Below are 17,035 nucleotides of genomic sequence, written 5' to 3' on the forward strand. Positions count from 1 at the left end.
AAAAAAAAAAAAAAAACACGTTATAAGAAAAAGGGATTTTCTGTATTTTCTGCTTACCAGACACAGCAATATCAGATATCACAGTTTTCTTTCGGTCTTTGACACTGCTTATTTGTGGAAAGTGAATGTCAACTGCCAGATACAGAATGCAGGTAAGGAACGCCAGCACCCCTACGGTCACTCCATAAGTGCAGGCACTTCGGTTTCGGTTGAAAATGCAATGCTCTTCCTCTTCAGTTGAAAGGTTAATATATCCCTCATTAACTATGCAACCAAAGACCACTATGGAGAAAACCTGCAACACACAAAAGAAAATGTTGAAATACATAACCAGTTACATAAAGTATTCTCTACATAGCATTCAATAAATATTTCTAGCTTCATAAGAAATTGAAAATCTCAGTCTAAGCCAGGTAAAGATTTTGAAAGTTTGGCCACTTACAAAGAAATGAAGGGTCTATAATTCTTATTATAGGTGTATTTTAAATGATAGATGGCGGCATATTGTGTTACCAATGGTTTGTTTGGTGACTGTGTCCCAACTGCCTTGAGATCATTGACAAGCAACTCCTGTGTAGTTCTGAGCTGATCCCTCACTTTTCTCATGATCATCCTTACCCCATGAGGTGAAATCTTGCATGGAGCTCCAGACCGAGGGCAATTGATGGTTATTTTGTATTTCTTCCATTTGCTAATAATGGCTCCAACAATTGTCTCCTCATCAAGCTTCTTGCTGAGGGTCTTGTAGTGCATTCCAGGTTCCAGATTGCAGGTCTACAATCTTGTCCCTGACGTCCTTTGACAGCTCTTTGGTCTTGCCCATGATGTTGACTCTGTAGACTAGTGTCTTTTATACACAAAACGAGTTATCGTTCGGAGCACCTTCTTAAAATTGACAGGACTATACTGTGTGCCACGAGCACATTTAAAATGCACCTATGATAAAAATGATAGACCCTTCATTTCTTACCAAGTGGGCAAATTTACAAAATCTGCAGGGGATCAAATATTTAATTTTCCCCCACTGTATATGCTAGGTGCATTAAAAAAAAAAAAAAAAAAAGAAGGGGATGCGCAAAGTCTTACAGTTTTTCTTCCTAAAGCAGCTGTTGTCTCAGTACGAATGCCTATCCCTTGCCAGCATACGGATGAGGAGCCGTATTCCGTGCCTGGAAGCAGTGGTTACTTCGCAGAGGTCCAGCACACTCCCGATTTAGTCAGACCTATATCTCTTCAATCAGCAAACTCACGCTTCCTGTTGACTGGAAAGCCATGTCTCTGACTCAGCAGGGGGCATGTTGAATCTCAGCAGAGAGATCACAGATGCTACACAGAGAGCAAAGGGACCCTCTCTGCAGCATGCTGGTAGGGAAAAAGCTTTTCTCAGTTGCTTTGGAAAGAAAAACTATTAGACCGTGAACACTGTTTTAATGTACCTAGAATGTATTTAGTTAACGATTTTAAACAAATTTCAATTGGGCTTTAAAACTCACCATTTTATATATTTCAAGAGACAGATTAGAGGGCCAAAAGAATATTGCCCTCTGAATAACAGTAACTACCACAGGCCAACAAATACAAGCAATGCCCCTGCTTGAGCATCAGGCCACAAAAGGGGTTCACTAGAAACAATGGGTATGGGGAAACTAGAAAATAGTACAAAAGATTTATAAAATTGACAGCTTCCTCCTCTCTACAGAAATAGAATAACAGGCATTACCACACATTTGCTACATGAATACACTGGCAGCATGATGGAGAAGACAGTGGAGGTGGTGGTTGGTATGGGTTTTGGCTTTCAGGCGCACATGTCTCACCACCCATCTGTAATTTAAATCAAAATGCAAAAGACTGGGGGTAAGGGGCTTCCACGCTGATCTCATTCCAGGGGTCTTTGAAAGCAATCAGAAGACTGTAGAACTGCTGGATCACTTCCCTCTGCCAGTGTGTGAAGTTTACACTCAGCAGGAAGTGTGTAAAACCTCCCGTTGCTGCCAATGTGTTAAAAGAGTAAGAGGTAAGCGGACAGTGGAAAAGATTGGCTAGAATTGAAATATGACTCTTGGTGGTATTTAAGGCCAAAGGCTGATCCAAAACAGACTGCAGCAGAGACTGGATACATCTTACGGAGTACTTTCTATAAATTCCTAGTCTTGTACCATGCAAAATAGGCCATCCAGGTGTGATGATAAAAACTTTGTTGGAAGTTCACATCCTAGCTTTTAGGAGTGTAGGAATTACTGAATCCAATGGAAGCCTGTTTCTCAGTACCTGTGTTTTAACTGTTATGCCATTAAAGCTAGTAACAGTAGGATGATGTACCGACCCCAGGATAGAAAAGTGCCACTTCCTACTGGGCCAGTGTAGCACAGTAGGAAAACTCTCTCTCTTCATCCTGTAAAGCAGATGAAGAAGAAGCTTTAAACGGGGATAGACAAACTTGAACTGATCCCACGTTGTGTATCTTAAAGAATCCAGGTTCACAATTTGGCATTGATCACCTGCACAGAGGTCTTTAAAGCACCTCTGGGTGAAGAGACTATTCCCCTGGGCACAGTTGTATATGAAAAGACAAAAAAGGGCACAAGGACCTAGTGCATTACCTTTAAAATTGAGATATATTGAGAAAAAGTAAAACGCTCACAAGAGAAAAAAATCAAATCAAATGGAAAGCATATCACAAGAGATGCAGTGTGGTCCAAGACACCTGAAATTAGTCTGGGGACTGTAGACCTCTGGATAACAGATGTCTGACACATTTCGAGGTTGTACCTCTTCCTCTTTGGATTTCCCTGGTCTGTTGCGGGCAGCAAGGCTTGCATTCCTTTCATACACATGTGGGGATATTGACATTGTGGAGTCCCCTGTCCAGCATAGGAGCTCAGGCATTCGGTTGTTTTTTTTTCTCCCTGGGCACAGTTGCCTACAAGTGAGAAAGACAGTCTGCAAATTTGTCCACATCTGACATGTGGACAGCGGACAGGGACGCTACAGAGAGTTTCAAGCATACTAGACTGAAGCTTGCTCCTCTTACAGCTGCGTGACTTTTTGAGCCCCTTGATGGTTGATGTAAGTCATGCATTGTCCAACTGAAAGCTGGTTGGGTGCCCTCATAGTCCAGAGGCTCAGCATGGCAGGGACAATCAAATTACCAACTGCAGCGCTGCTCTGGAAATTATGAGGCTAGGGCAAGTCAATTTGTTGAATTTCAAAGGTCTGGCGTGAAATTGGGTGCACGGTACTGACCTAAAGAAAGCTACCAGCAAGCCTACCACCTTCATGCAAAAAGGGAATGGTGGAGTGTCTGTTGGAATGTGGGAGTGGAGGGCCAGAAACTTGTCTCAAGGGGAAAAAAAATCCTGTCCAAAATCAGACCCAAACAAACACTCTTAACAGTAGGCTAGTTCCAGCATTGACTTCCGGAGATTTAGAATGAATCTGAATCTCTTCAGGGTCTGCATTATCCAATGGACACTGGCTGACAAGGCTTGATCCTTGAGGAGGTTGTCAAGGTTTCCCATGATGGGGATACCTTGAGAGCACAGCACAGCTAGGACAGAGGATCAAAATGCTGTGAAGAGATGAAGTGCCGTGGACAGGCCCAATGGAAGGGCAACAAACTGGTAACGTCCACAGAACAACACAGGTAAAGTGAATGGAGGGGGGGCCCATGTGGATGAGCAAGTTGGCATACTTTATGTCCACAGGGGCCTAAAGGTCCCCAGGCTGAAGGGAAGCAATGACTGATCTGGCAGATTCCATACAGAATATCTGAATCTTAAAAGGAACCTTTTGCAAATCTTTACTGTCCCCAAGGCAAAGGGTAGCATCTTCCCTATTCTGGATGTAAACAGGTTGGATTAGAACCCCTGAAACCTCTTTCTTTGATACTAGGGCAATTACCTACTGTGAGAGTAGCCTCTTTCAACACTTCTATAAACCCAAGGACACTAGTAAATGAATGAGGCTTGCTGGGAGTGGGAGAGGTTATGCTAAAGAAGACATTACAGCTTTGTTTACCAATGTCCAAGTACATGAAGGTAGCTTCATAACACATGGTCTAAAGACTAAGATCCTGTGTCCTGTAATGTACGAATAAGAAATGCACGTGTGTATAATAGGATACAACATGCAGAATTCCTAGATTGTAAGCTCGAAAGAGCCTCGAACTCCTCGTGTATTGTATTGTTACCGTTTTGTCTCATGTTCTGTCCCCCTCGCTATTGTACAGCGCTGAGCAAACCCTTTGGCGCTATATAAATACTGTATAATAATAATAATTCCACTAGCAGTGCTAAAAGTCTGCCTACTCTGAAGCACATGTAGGCTGCACAGGTCTCACACCCCAAGCGCAGGTATCAGATAACGCATTAAGAAAAAAAAAAAAAAAAACCCAGGCATAGAATTTCTTCAAACAAGAGTGTAAAATATTAATTCACCTGTCTCTACTTTAAATACAGGATAGCTGTCTTCCCAGCATCTTTAACAGTAAACACAGTGTGTTTCATATATCAAGTGATATTCAAAAAGAAACCTGTATTAAGAAAATGTATACCACACGGATTTTAAAAAGGGAAAAAATTATGTATTTTCAGAGAATACATGTATAATTGTTGCAACGTCTTCCTTAAAGTGGTTCTAAAGGCTTTTTTTTTTTTTTTTTTTTTTTAAGGGACAAAAACATGTCTATACTTACCTACTGTGGGCAGTGATTTGGCACAGAGCAGCCCAGATCCTCCTCTCCTCAGGTCATCAAAAAAAACACATTGACAGTAGGTTACATGGTTTCCAATGGCATAGTTCACACCAGTGCAGTCAGTTCCAGAAAAAAAAAAAAAAAAAAAAAAAAAAAAAAGTAGAACATGTTGCATTTTTTCTGCACGGAACTGCACTTGAACACAGTAAAATGCATCAAAAATGCACTGGAACGCACCTAAAAAAAATGCACCAAAATTGCACTGGAACGCACATGTCCTTATTTAAGTTGAACTAAAACTAAAGGGGAAAAAGGGAACCGGAACGCATCAAAAACCCACATACAGAAATGCATCTATACTGCGTGTCTGTGGTGTGAACCAACTTTTCCACATAAGAAAAAAAAAAAAAAGTAAATATACATTTATAAAACACATTTTACCCTTTAACAGTAGCCATCTCATCCCTATGGATAAGATAGAAGCTCTCTCAGGGCAACGACAGATGGTTGGCCTTATTAAAAGAATTCCAAAGCATCTAGTGTTCGGTTTAGTTTGTCAACGTTATACCAGGTAGAATATCTAAAACAGGGCCACAATGTCTTTGATTTGCAGAGGTGTTAAGAATGTCATTCAGGAGGGGGGGGACCACACATGTCTATACATTTTAACAGTATTCATAGACTATTTTACATGCATTGACTACTTACTTTACAAGAGTTTGCTTAAATGCTTAAATTCTGAGTAAAAAAAAAAAAAGTCACCCTTTTGAAAAGAAAGCAGTTAATAAATCTGAGTAATATAGCATGACTAATACATATTAGCGGCTCTGCTTGCTCTTTAGGTCAGGCCAGACTCACAAATCTTCAGACTAACTAGAGTAAGACAAGAAATGTATTTGTCCCAGAAGCAAAAGAACTCCTGAGTGTCACAAGGCACTGGTCACATTGACTACTGTAATTCAGTTAAGGGGGAAACAAAGAGCATTTGGCATGTGACCCTGCAGGAAAATGATGGAACACTAGGCCTATCTCCGGTATAAAATGACCGTTCTAAGAGAACTAGAAAGCACATCATATGCATCCATTTGCAATATCCTTAGGAATTAATGTACTGTACATAAATTAAAAAGTACAATAGAAAAAAAAAAATAGTAACATTGGAAGCAAATTAGATCTAATAGTATATAGATCATGGGAATATATGCACTATTTAAGTAAAGTATCATTTAACCACTTGCTGTCTGGCCGCTGTATATAAAAACAGCCAGACGGTGGCAGTCCAGTTGCCGTTCATAAATGGCGCCAGCCATTTTGGACTGTGCGCGCTCCCTGGGAGCGCGCAGCACCACAATCTGGTGCGTGCTGTGTCCTCCAGACACAGTGGAACACCGATCGTCGTACAGGACCTCTGTGCAAGGTCCCGATCATGTGATCACTGATTGGCCAATCAGTGATCACATGCAGTGTAGTACGCAAGATGTCACTTCCTGACATCATTGCTTACTACGTGTGAAATCTGTGAATGATCACAGCGGTCACATGGTACAGCGCTATTCACAACAGCCTTGTACTATGACAAGCTGTGACCAATCGCAGCTCACACAGTATCTCTCAACGGCTGCAAGAATGCAGCCAGAGACAAGGAGAAATGATTGCTTTTACAGCCTTTATGGGCCTTAAAAAATATATATATATAATATAGTAATGAAGATTTATAAGCATTTAATGGCCTGTGCACTTTTAAGTTCACCCCTCTGACAGCATGCTTAAAAAACAAAAAAAAAAAAAAAAACCCACACCTAACTACATGGTCCTTTTACTAAGCCAAATCATTTTCATCCCGATTCATCTCAGGAGGAGGACACACACACACACACACACACACACACACACACGCACACACCTGCAGATTTTGTAAGTTTGCCTTAACAAAGCCGACCCAGTCTGCGCTTGGGTACTTCTATTATAATACCGATCCCCGTCTGAACACCGACCACAGCTGACCAAACAAGACTAGACGACACCAGTCTGTCTGAACATGATTGTAAACCTGCACAAGGCTGGAATAGGCTACAAGACCATCAGCAAAAAGCTTGGTCAGGAAACAACTGTTGGGGCAATTATTCACAAACGGAAGAAATACAAAATAACCAATCGCCCTCGGTCTGGAGCTCCATGCAAGATTTCGCCTCATGGGGTAAGGATGATCATGAGAAAAGTGAGGGATCAGCTCAGAACTACACAGGAGGAGTTTGTGAATGATCTCAAGGCAGTTGGGACCACAGTCACCAAACAAACCATTGGTAACTAAATATACCACCATGGATTTAAAATTCTGCAGCACCCGCAAAGTCCCCCCTCCTCAAGTAGGCACATGTACAGGCCCACCTGAACTTTGCCTAGGAACATCTGAATGATTCAGAGGATTGGGAGAAAGTGCTATGGTCAGATGAAACCAAAATTGAGCTCTCTGCATTAACTCAACTTGCTACGTTTGGAGGGAGAAAAAAAAAAAATGCTGACTATGATCCTGAGAACACCATCCCTAAAGTCAAGCATGGAAGTGGAAACATTATGATTTGGGGCGGTTTCTCTGCTAGACGTACAGGCTGACTTTGCCACATTGAGGGGCCAATGGACGGGGCCATGTATTGTAAAATCTTGGATGGGAACCTTCTTCCCTCAGTCAAATGACCCAACACATACCACCAAAGCAACAAAAGGAAATGGCGCAAGAAGAAGCACATTAAAAAGGTCATGAAGTGGCTTAGCCAGTCTCCAGACCTTAATTATATAGAAATTTTAAAAATGTAAGCTGAAACTTCAAGTTGCCAAGTGACAGCCAAGAAACCTTAAGGATTTAGAGAAGATCTGTAAAAGGAGTAGACCAAAATCCCTCCTGAGATGTGTGCAAACCTGGTAACCAACTACAAGAAACCTCTTACCTCTGTGCTTGCCAACAAGGGTTTCTCCACTAAGTACTAAGTCATGTTTTGCTTGGGGATCAAATACTTATTTTACTCACTGAACTTCAACTCAATTTATAACATTTGAATCATGTGTTTTTTTTCTGGATTTTTGGTTGATATTCAGTCTCTATCATTTAAAATACACCCATGATAAAATTAAAGAAGCTGAAATTTTTTTTTTTTTATAAACACGAAAAAAAATAAAACCCAAAACACACACACGCGCTGCAGCATCAATGTGATGCTGAAAACTATCACACGCTGGCTCTAAACCTGAGAACTGAGATTACATAACTGCTGTCCGCTCCGTTTTTGATCTTCACTGAGCAGAGAGTGGTGACACCGCCTCTCTACTCTGCCAATCGAGCGCACACTGGAGTGCCAGACAGGACAGGGGTTGAGAGTGGCTGGCTCATTATCTCAGTGGTGCACTGAGAGGCTGAGCCAGCTACCTGTAAGGCATCTGGGTGGATCCTAACATTATCGTCAGGATCCCTCCAGAATCTGGAGCGGATTTGTGACTAAAGCCCACTGTCTTCTGAATCGGAGTTACAGGACAGCACAACTAAGGGCACTCCTGTGATTAACATGAGACATGGGCAAAAAGTTCCTTTAAACCTATGGTTCTAAAGTAGTAGTTAAAAGGATAAGTTCAACTTTTGGACAAAAATAATAAAAATGCAAATTTTTTTGCAGGAAAAAAAAAAAGTGCATTTATCATTTTTTGTCCTAAAAGGAGCCTGGAAAGGATTGCGCCAGAGATCTCAGTAGATTGCTGATGCCATGCAGGTCTCCTGCAGCCCTGTCAGAAAATCTGCTTGCCGTACGGGTGTACGAGCAAGCAGATATTATGACAGGAAGCTTCAAAAGTTCATTGAAAACTACAAACCCACAGCCGCTAAGGCTGCTGGGACTTGCAGTTCATTTGTTCATGGAAGTCTGGGGTCCGCCCACACAGCCATGCTGTTTTCAAATCTGACAATGCGGGGAGACCTCTCTCTCATTCTCTCTCTCTCTCTCTCTCTCTCAACAGGTTATATGTTCCATCCTAAAAACAGGTAGAACATGTAGCATGTTCCAAAGGTGAACTTATCCTTTAAACACGATTCTAAAAGTAGCAGCACCAAATAAAAGTGTTGTTTGTTTAACAGTTTGGTAACTACTGCTTTAGAAATTCTAATTTGTTCAAAAGTACTAGTTTCTACATCCTGATCTAAAGTAGTAGCTTCCAAGATCTGTTATAAGGCTACACTTAAACAGGTGTTTAGCCACAATATGAATGGCAGCGGCAGGAATCTGCTGGTTTCTGCTCCTGTTTTTGACACCTGTGGCCACCGACCCAGTATATTACACTTTAACCACTTTAAATGACTGGTTAAAAGTACATATATGCCATCAGGTCTAAGAGGTATCATCCTGGTATTGTTTATTTTCTGTAGGCGATTCTTATGTAAAAGCAACCCTAGCACCTAATTAGCCACTGGATTGCTTTTACAAGTGGTGGAAGGGGGTCCCTCCCCATCCCGCCATTCTCTGGTGTCTCTTCGGGCTCTTTCGTTCCGGGACAGAATCTGGTGGCTTACCATAGAGGTGATCAGGGACCGGATAGTCTCTGGTCACCTCTATGGTATTAGAAACCAGAAGCAACAAGTATTTTGTCACTTCCAGTTTACCCAGCATGCAAACATTGCCCAGCACCATACAACAAAATTGGTGTGATCAGATGTGAGATCTGGGGTCTTATAGACACTAGATCTCTCCATAAACAGGGCCTGTCACTACTTATTGCTATCACAAGGGATGTTTACATTAAATAAAAGTAATCAATAAAATTAAAAAAAAAAAAAGACAGTAAAAATAAAAAAATTAAACTATAAATACAGTGGGTAAAATAAGTATTGAACACGTCACCATTTTTCTCAGTAAATCTATTTCTAAACTTGCTATTGACATGAAAATTTCACAGCTTGTCAGTAACAATTCATGCAATGCATACATGTAAAGAAACGAAAATAAATAAGTTCAGACATGAAGCTGTGTAATAAAATGGAATGACACAGGGAAAAAGTATTGAACACACTAATTGAATTGTATATAATACTTCGTACGAAGTCCTTTGTTGGTAATGACAGCGTCAAGACGCCTCTCCTGTAAGGAGGAACAAGTCACATGCTTTGCTACAGTGCGATTTTTCCACACAATCTTCAAATCATGAAGGTTCCGTGGGTCTCTTCTATGAACTCTGACCTTTAATTCTTTACATAGATTTTCTATTGGATTCAAGTCAGGTGATTGGCTGGGCCATTCTAGCAGCTCCCTTTTCTTTCTTTGAAACCAGTTGAGAGTTTCCTTGGCTTTGTGTTTGGGATCATGGTCTTGCTGAGATGTCCATCCTCGTTTCATTTTCATCATCCTGGTAGATGGTAGATTTTTATCAAGAATGTCTTGGCACATTTCTCCATACTTCCTTCAAGTACATGAAGTTTGCCAGTACAGTATGGTGAAAAACAGCCCCACACCACGATGTTCCCGCCTACAAAATTCACTATTTGGGGTGATATGCACAGTGTCATTTGTCCTCCAAACATGGTGCGTATTATGGCATCAAGAGAGTTAAATTTTGGTCTCATCTGACCAGACTAGATTTTCCCAGTATTTCACAGGTTTGTCTAAATGTTGTGCAGGAAAAAGCACTTAAATGAGCTTCAGCATGCTTTTTCTTCAGCAATGGAGTCTTGCGTGGTGAGCATGCATACAGGCCATGGCAGTTGAGTGCATTACTTATTGTTTTGTTTGATACAATTGTACCTGCTAATTGCAGGTCTTTCTGAAGCTTTCCATAAGTGGTCCTTGACTCTTGGGCAACTCTTCTAATAATTCTTTTCACTGCTTGGTCAGAATTCTTGCGAGGAGCACCTATATGCGACTGGGTTATGGAGAAATGATAACAGTGCTCAGTGGAACATTCGGAAGTTTACAAATCCTTCTATAACCAATGCTATCTGTATGTTTTGTAACAATAAGGTTGCAAAGGTCTTGAGAGAGCCCTTTGCTTTTACCTATCATGAGAGATTATTTGCGTGACACCTTGGTAATGAGACACCTTTTTATGGGCCATCAGTTGAGACTGAACCAGCTAATATTAATTTGCACTGACAGGGGGCAGGATTACTTTCTAACTACTGACAGATTTCAGTTGGTATCTTGGATTTCCATGCCTTTTTGCACATCCCTTTCTTCATGTGTTCAATGTGTTTCCCCTTTGTCATTCCATTCCCCCCCCCCCCCCCCCCCACACACATAAAAACTTAATTTCTGAATTTATTTGTTTTGGTTTCTTTGTATGCATGAATTGCATGGGTGTTACTGACATGTGGTGAAAATTTCATGTCAATAGCACCTTTAGAAATGTATTTACTGAGAAAAATGCTGATGTATTCAATGTTTTTTTTACCCACTGTAAAATAAAAAATAAATGTAAGTCTGTTGCCCGAAAAGAAGCTCATGCTCCTTTTTGAGCAACAAGCTTCAATTTTTAAAAAAAAAAGGTGTGGATTGCCACGATTGCTCTGTGATCCTGTCATTCGGCAGAATTGCATTTGAAGTGCCATTAAAAAGGAAAATGGCACCCAAGAATGTGTTGTACATTGTACAGTAATTGGCAAGCAATTTGGAATCACAGGCAGTATTAGGCGATTTTGCCCATGATTTCAAATCACAAAGTGTGAATGGAGCCTAAGGCATGGCATAAACACGCTGAAAAAGTAAGCACAAGCTTACGATAACTTTGTTGTATTTTTCCATTCTTTTATGTCCTTCTCTTTTCCATAAAGCTTCAGAATCATCCTTGAGACGTCAGAGACGTCATCCCTAACTGATTTCATGCAAATTGGCATTTAAAAAAAAATATATATATAACTGTTCTATCCAGTTTTTACAGTTCCATTAGTGTTGGTCTGCGCGAAGTCTGATTAATCAACTCCTGACTCGCAATGTTTGTAGTCTGGCATGCAATGGTTCTGGTCAATAGAATTTCCTTTGGCAAAGAAAAAGTGTAAATTGTAATTGTGGCTAGTAGTGAGTGGTCATGCTAAGTGGGTCTTTGGTAATTTAAGGCCAATTCCATTCTGATCTATGGGGATCTAGTGAATATCATGGACATGCTGTCCTATGATGAGTATTTCTTACAATCAACGCTTTTTCTCAATCTCTGCACTACAAGTTTGGTTAAGATGTCTGCATACTAGTCAACACTGAGCAATATGCACAAACAATTATCCCATAGCACTGACACCTGCAAAACTGAGATTTGAATAGGAGCAGCTACTGTGCTTAGCCAACCATATACTGCATGCAGATGGCCTAGTAATGAATGACAGGAGTGGCAGGGGATCAACAATCCTGTTATCCCAGCCAATCATCACTGCCCACAACCTACTACAGCAAGGAACACAAACTACACCTGTTCAAACAGTTTTGGTTCACCTTCAATGCTTGTTACTTTGTCAAGGGCATGGACGAGACAGATAACTCCTATAAGGCCTTACCTGGCCAAAGTCCATCTATCAGGATTTCCTTAACGTTACATTAGAATAACTAACACACACACAATATTGAGTAGGTCCTCCTTTTGCCTCCACAATAGCCCTGACATGGCGCCGGTTGCCACTAGCCCTTTCGACCACTAGATCTGGAACCAAGCCATCAAAAGCAAATCCTTTAAGTCCTGCAAGTTGCATGGTGAGGCCCACCATTGATCACACTAATTTTTCCAGCACATCCCACAGATGCACTGAGATCTGGAGAACTTGGAGGCCAAGTCAACGCCTCAAACTTTCGGTCCTCATTTTTGCGGTATGACAGCACACACTATCCTGCTGAAAGAGGCAACTCATCAGGGAACACCATTTCCATGACGGTTTCCATGATGGGGTGTACTTGGTCAGCAACGTTTTGGTAGGTGGTACATGTCAAAGTAACAGCCACATGAATGGCAGGACCAAGGTTTCCCAGCAGAACATTGCCAAAAGCATCACACTGCCTCAGCCAGCTTGCCTTCTTCCCATACTGCAGCCTGGTGCCATCTCTTCCCCAGGTAAACAATGCACATGCACGCTGTCATTCACATGATGTAAAAGAAAATGAGATTCGTCAGACCAGACCACCTTCTTCTGTTGGTCAGTGGTCCAGTTCTGATGGTCACGTGCCCATTGTAGGCACTGTTGACTGTGGACACCCTGAATGGTCTGTGGACAAGCAGCCCCATATACAAATTGCAATGCCCAATTTTCTGCTTTCAACACATCAACCTCATGGACAACATGTTTAATCTCATTACAATGGCATCTGAAAGTGGGTGGGATATAAGATATATTCGGCAGAAAGTAATCAATGCTATTCACTTTACCCATCAGTGATCTTAATGTTGTGGCTGAATGGTGTATATCACAGTTGTCTGTTAATGATCTGCAATGCTGTATGGCCCCATTTATAACAGAGATCAGACATCGATATCCAGTCTCCAATGGACACTGCACTGTTTACTCCACATTACAAAGTAGGGTTATAAAACAATTTCAAATGCCTGGGTTTGCACTGCATGTAGTTTTGAGAAGATAATTTATACCTTTTATCCAGGAATTGTGGTAACAAAATGGAAAGGGAAGCTCTGCACTGGTGACCTTGTGAATTCTGTCTCCTGTGCTGGTCTTCTCCTTGTCACCCTAACATTCCTGTCTTCTCACACCATGATCTCTCCTTTCTTCCTTCCTGTACAGGAGACTGCAATTCAAGTGTGCATGGAACATGTGAGAAATAAAACTATGGGGCGAATTTACTAAAACAAGAATGCAAAATCTTGTGCATCTGTTCATGGTAGCCAATCAGCTTCAAACTTCAGCTTGTTCAATTAAACAAAACACTGGAAACTGGATTAGTTTCTATGCAGAGTTTCACCAGACTTTGCTCTCTTCAGTTTCAGTAAATCAACCCTTAGGCTAGGTCCACACTAGTGTTTGCGCAAGCACGGCAGCCCAGTCATTTGAATGGGTTCCACGCAAGCACCAAAAACGCGTACTGCAGGGTTTCCCTGCACCTGCAATTGTGCTGCGGGCTGAGAAGCCGTGGGGGTGCCATTCAGAATAAGCGAGATTCAGTTGTGGGTGGGGGGGAACAGGTATGATTCCTGCACTTGCAACCTGTGGGCTAGTGTGAACCAGGACTTATGCCTGGAGGTGTTCAGACATGGCATAATATTGATGCAGAGCAAAGAATCAATATGTGAGCAAGAAACCCCCATTAAGAAGTTCCAACAGAGAACCAATCTGCGGCTTGAAAAATATTGATTGAAAATATAAAAATGTCGATCGTAGCCGATATCCCTCCACAATAAAAACTAAAATGACAACGTTGTCATGCACAGTAACTCCGCCCGGGCTCACAGACATACAAAAAACACACACACACACACACACACACACACACACACACACACACACACACACACGCGCGCGGAAACAGGAGTAAAGCCAAAAGGCAATATAATTGTGACTAGCTGTACTGGACCAACTATGTCATCTATGGCACTATTTCAATGGAAATATAATTATGCTGGCCCCTTTGAAAACTTGGGCCAGAGATATGGCCAAGCTTGGAATCAATAGACATATATATTAATAACAGTCCATAAATCAGAATAAATAAATGCTGGAAACTCAAGCTTATATTGAATTGTCCATACATGCAATCAAATCATGCTGCATAGGTAATCAGTATAGCAATGACTCCACTGGAAATAGCAGCAGAAAGGCATCACAGTTAACAGATTGAGCAGATAGGATGAGGCTTAGGCAGCAAGCTGGAGCTCAATGGCAAAAATGCAGATATGCAATATTGGTAGCCATTCACTTCATACAAGCAGACAGAGGATACCAGGTGTGTAAGGCTCCACAGAGCAATCATAATCACAGGATCAATCCCCCGATATAATCACAACCTGGTCCTAATGTGAGCTGGCTCACCACTCCAGATACGGTCGTTCACATTAGTCGATCCTGACCCTCTGTGTGATGCTGATGCTGCTTTAGGTTTCCATATGGGGATGCAATGCATGTAGCTACCAAGTCCATGCTCCATGTGGCACAGCAGATAGGAAAACAAAAAATTGCGTGGTGAAGCTTGGAGCGTGGGTGGCATGACGTTGTGATGTCAACACGTTTCGTCCACTGAATCACATGAGTTTCTTCAGGATCATAATCTTGATCACAATACTGATGCAACAAGAATAAAGTCCTGACATTGCATGGTCATTAATTTGTAAGAAAATAAGCCTACAATTATGACACAAAACATATATCCTACCTACATCAGTAGACTGAGCCACTAATCTGTAGGTACCGAAACTCATGGAACAGGCTGAAAATGATCAAACTATGGATTATGCTGTCCAGGAGTTAAGGCTCATCACACCAGCCTGCATGCTAAAAGCGTGATTGCGCTGGTCTACGTGGTATATGGGAGGTGAGGTGTAATTCATTACAACATAATCACACTGGGGTTGATTTACTAAAGGCAAATAGACAGTGCACTCTGCAAGGGCAATTGCTCCAGAGTTTACATGAAGAGAGGAAGGCGCCTTGTGTGGTGTAATAAGATCCAGGTGAGACATCCAGCCGTCCAGCAGCAAACTGTCTATAGATCCTATAGAGAGAGTTTGCTGCTGGACGTCTCACCTGGCTCTTATTACACCACACGAGGCGCCTTCCTCTCTCTCACGTTTACTGCATTAGAGCCTTGCTTCCAGTCTAAGAAGAGCTGCCTCAGTGTTACTGCTCCCATCCATCCATCCATCCCTGATATCCATCTGGCACCTTTATCCTACAGCTACAGAGGTCAGGCTCTAACAAGCGCACCCTATATAATATACATACTCCAGAGTTTAGTACAAAAAGGTAAAGCTTCGCTTTGCAAAGAATACCCAATCACATGCAAGGAAAATAAACTGCATTGGATAATAGAAAATCAGAAGAGCTTTTATTTCAGAGCTTGGCCTCAGATCTAAAGTAACTGCACTTGTAGTGCACAGACTATTTGCTTTTATTAAATCAACCCCACTGAGTACTTTTTTCTTAACTTTAGTGAAGTGTTACAAACGGACATTAAATTTACTTCGATGCCTCATAGCACGTTGCCAACGCAGTGTGGCGAGTTGTGTTGTGGGGAAGGATTTAGGACAGGGGAAGATTTCTACTGAAATTAGTCAACATAAGAGACACATCAAACTAAAAATTACCTTAGATTGTACGTCCCTTGAGGGTTAGGGACTGATGTGAATGTACAATATATATGTAAAGCGCTGCGTAAATTGACAGCGCTATACAAGTACCGGAAATAAACTAAGTGTTTTATTTTTTAACATGGTTCTAAAAAGGCATTTTTTTTTGGTTTTTTGATTTTTTACTAAAAAAAAAAAAAAAAAAAAAAAAAAAAAAAAAAAAAAAATGCAAAAAACATGCCTAAAAAGCAATAAAATACTGGTGCAGCAAACACACAAAGAAAATATCTCTTCCAATATTAGCGACAAAGTAATGTGTTGCGCTCACTATAGGTAATAATGAAAAACAGAAAATAAAAATATATATACAAAGTTTGTTTTTTTTCCTTTTTGCACATTGATATTTGTTGATTTGTATTTCAAAAAATACACAGATTATAAATAAGTGTACAGATAAAGTCCCATCACGGTCAAAAATAAGTGCTCCAAAACACTCTTCCAATATACAGTGTAAGATAGTGTGTGTGTATATAACATGGAGGGCCAGTGGGAGAACCGAGAAGAGGGGAATCAGGCCTGCTCTGTGCAAAACCGTTGCACTGAACAGGTAAGTATGTTTGTTATTTTAAAAGGAAATATGGGTTTACAAATCACTTACAGTAAGTAACTAACACTTTCAGGTCAATCTGTGCCACCCATGCTAGGTTAAAATGATCAAAAATGAACAAAGGAAATGGTGCATTTTTCAGTATAGAAAACTGGTGCATGTACCTCCCAGGTCAGTGAATGCAAAAGAAAAAACAAAAAGAGTGCACTGGCCTAGTGTATTATCGTAAAAAATATTTATTGGAAGGAACAAACAAACAAAAAAAAAAAAAAAAAAAAAAAAAGTAGGCATCATACTCACAATGGACATATAAAAACACAGGGACATCACAATGAACAGTGGTGTTCAATCCATATAGCATCTGTGATGGAACCCTGGATGACCAACTGGCTGACACGTTTCGAGGACTCAGCCTCTTCCTCAGAGCCAACACTCCAAGAGTCCTAGGGAGAAGTGCACACTCTTGGGAGTGTTGGCTCTGAGGAAGAGGC

At 41.1% G+C, this 17,035-nt stretch overlaps 1 protein-coding gene across 2 annotated transcripts in view; it reads right to left on the reverse strand.

The window, feature by feature from the left end:
* Positions 1-17,035, reverse strand: part of SYNGR1 (synaptogyrin 1) — a 57,764-nt gene that overhangs the window by 17,854 nt on the left and 22,875 nt on the right. For both annotated transcript variants that reach the window (XM_089674288.1, XM_089674289.1), the window contains exon 2: positions 58-295. In XM_089674288.1, coding sequence (XP_089530414.1) covers positions 58-295 — 238 coding nt within the window. The remainder of the gene's footprint in view (positions 1-57; positions 296-17,035) is intronic.

The sequence above is a fragment of the Staurois parvus genome, unplaced genomic scaffold (genome assembly GCF_062004578.1).
Source record: "Staurois parvus isolate SC_StPar_1 unplaced genomic scaffold, SC_StPar_1.0 ptg000149l, whole genome shotgun sequence".
Taxonomy (NCBI): Eukaryota; Metazoa; Chordata; class Amphibia; order Anura; family Ranidae; genus Staurois; species Staurois parvus.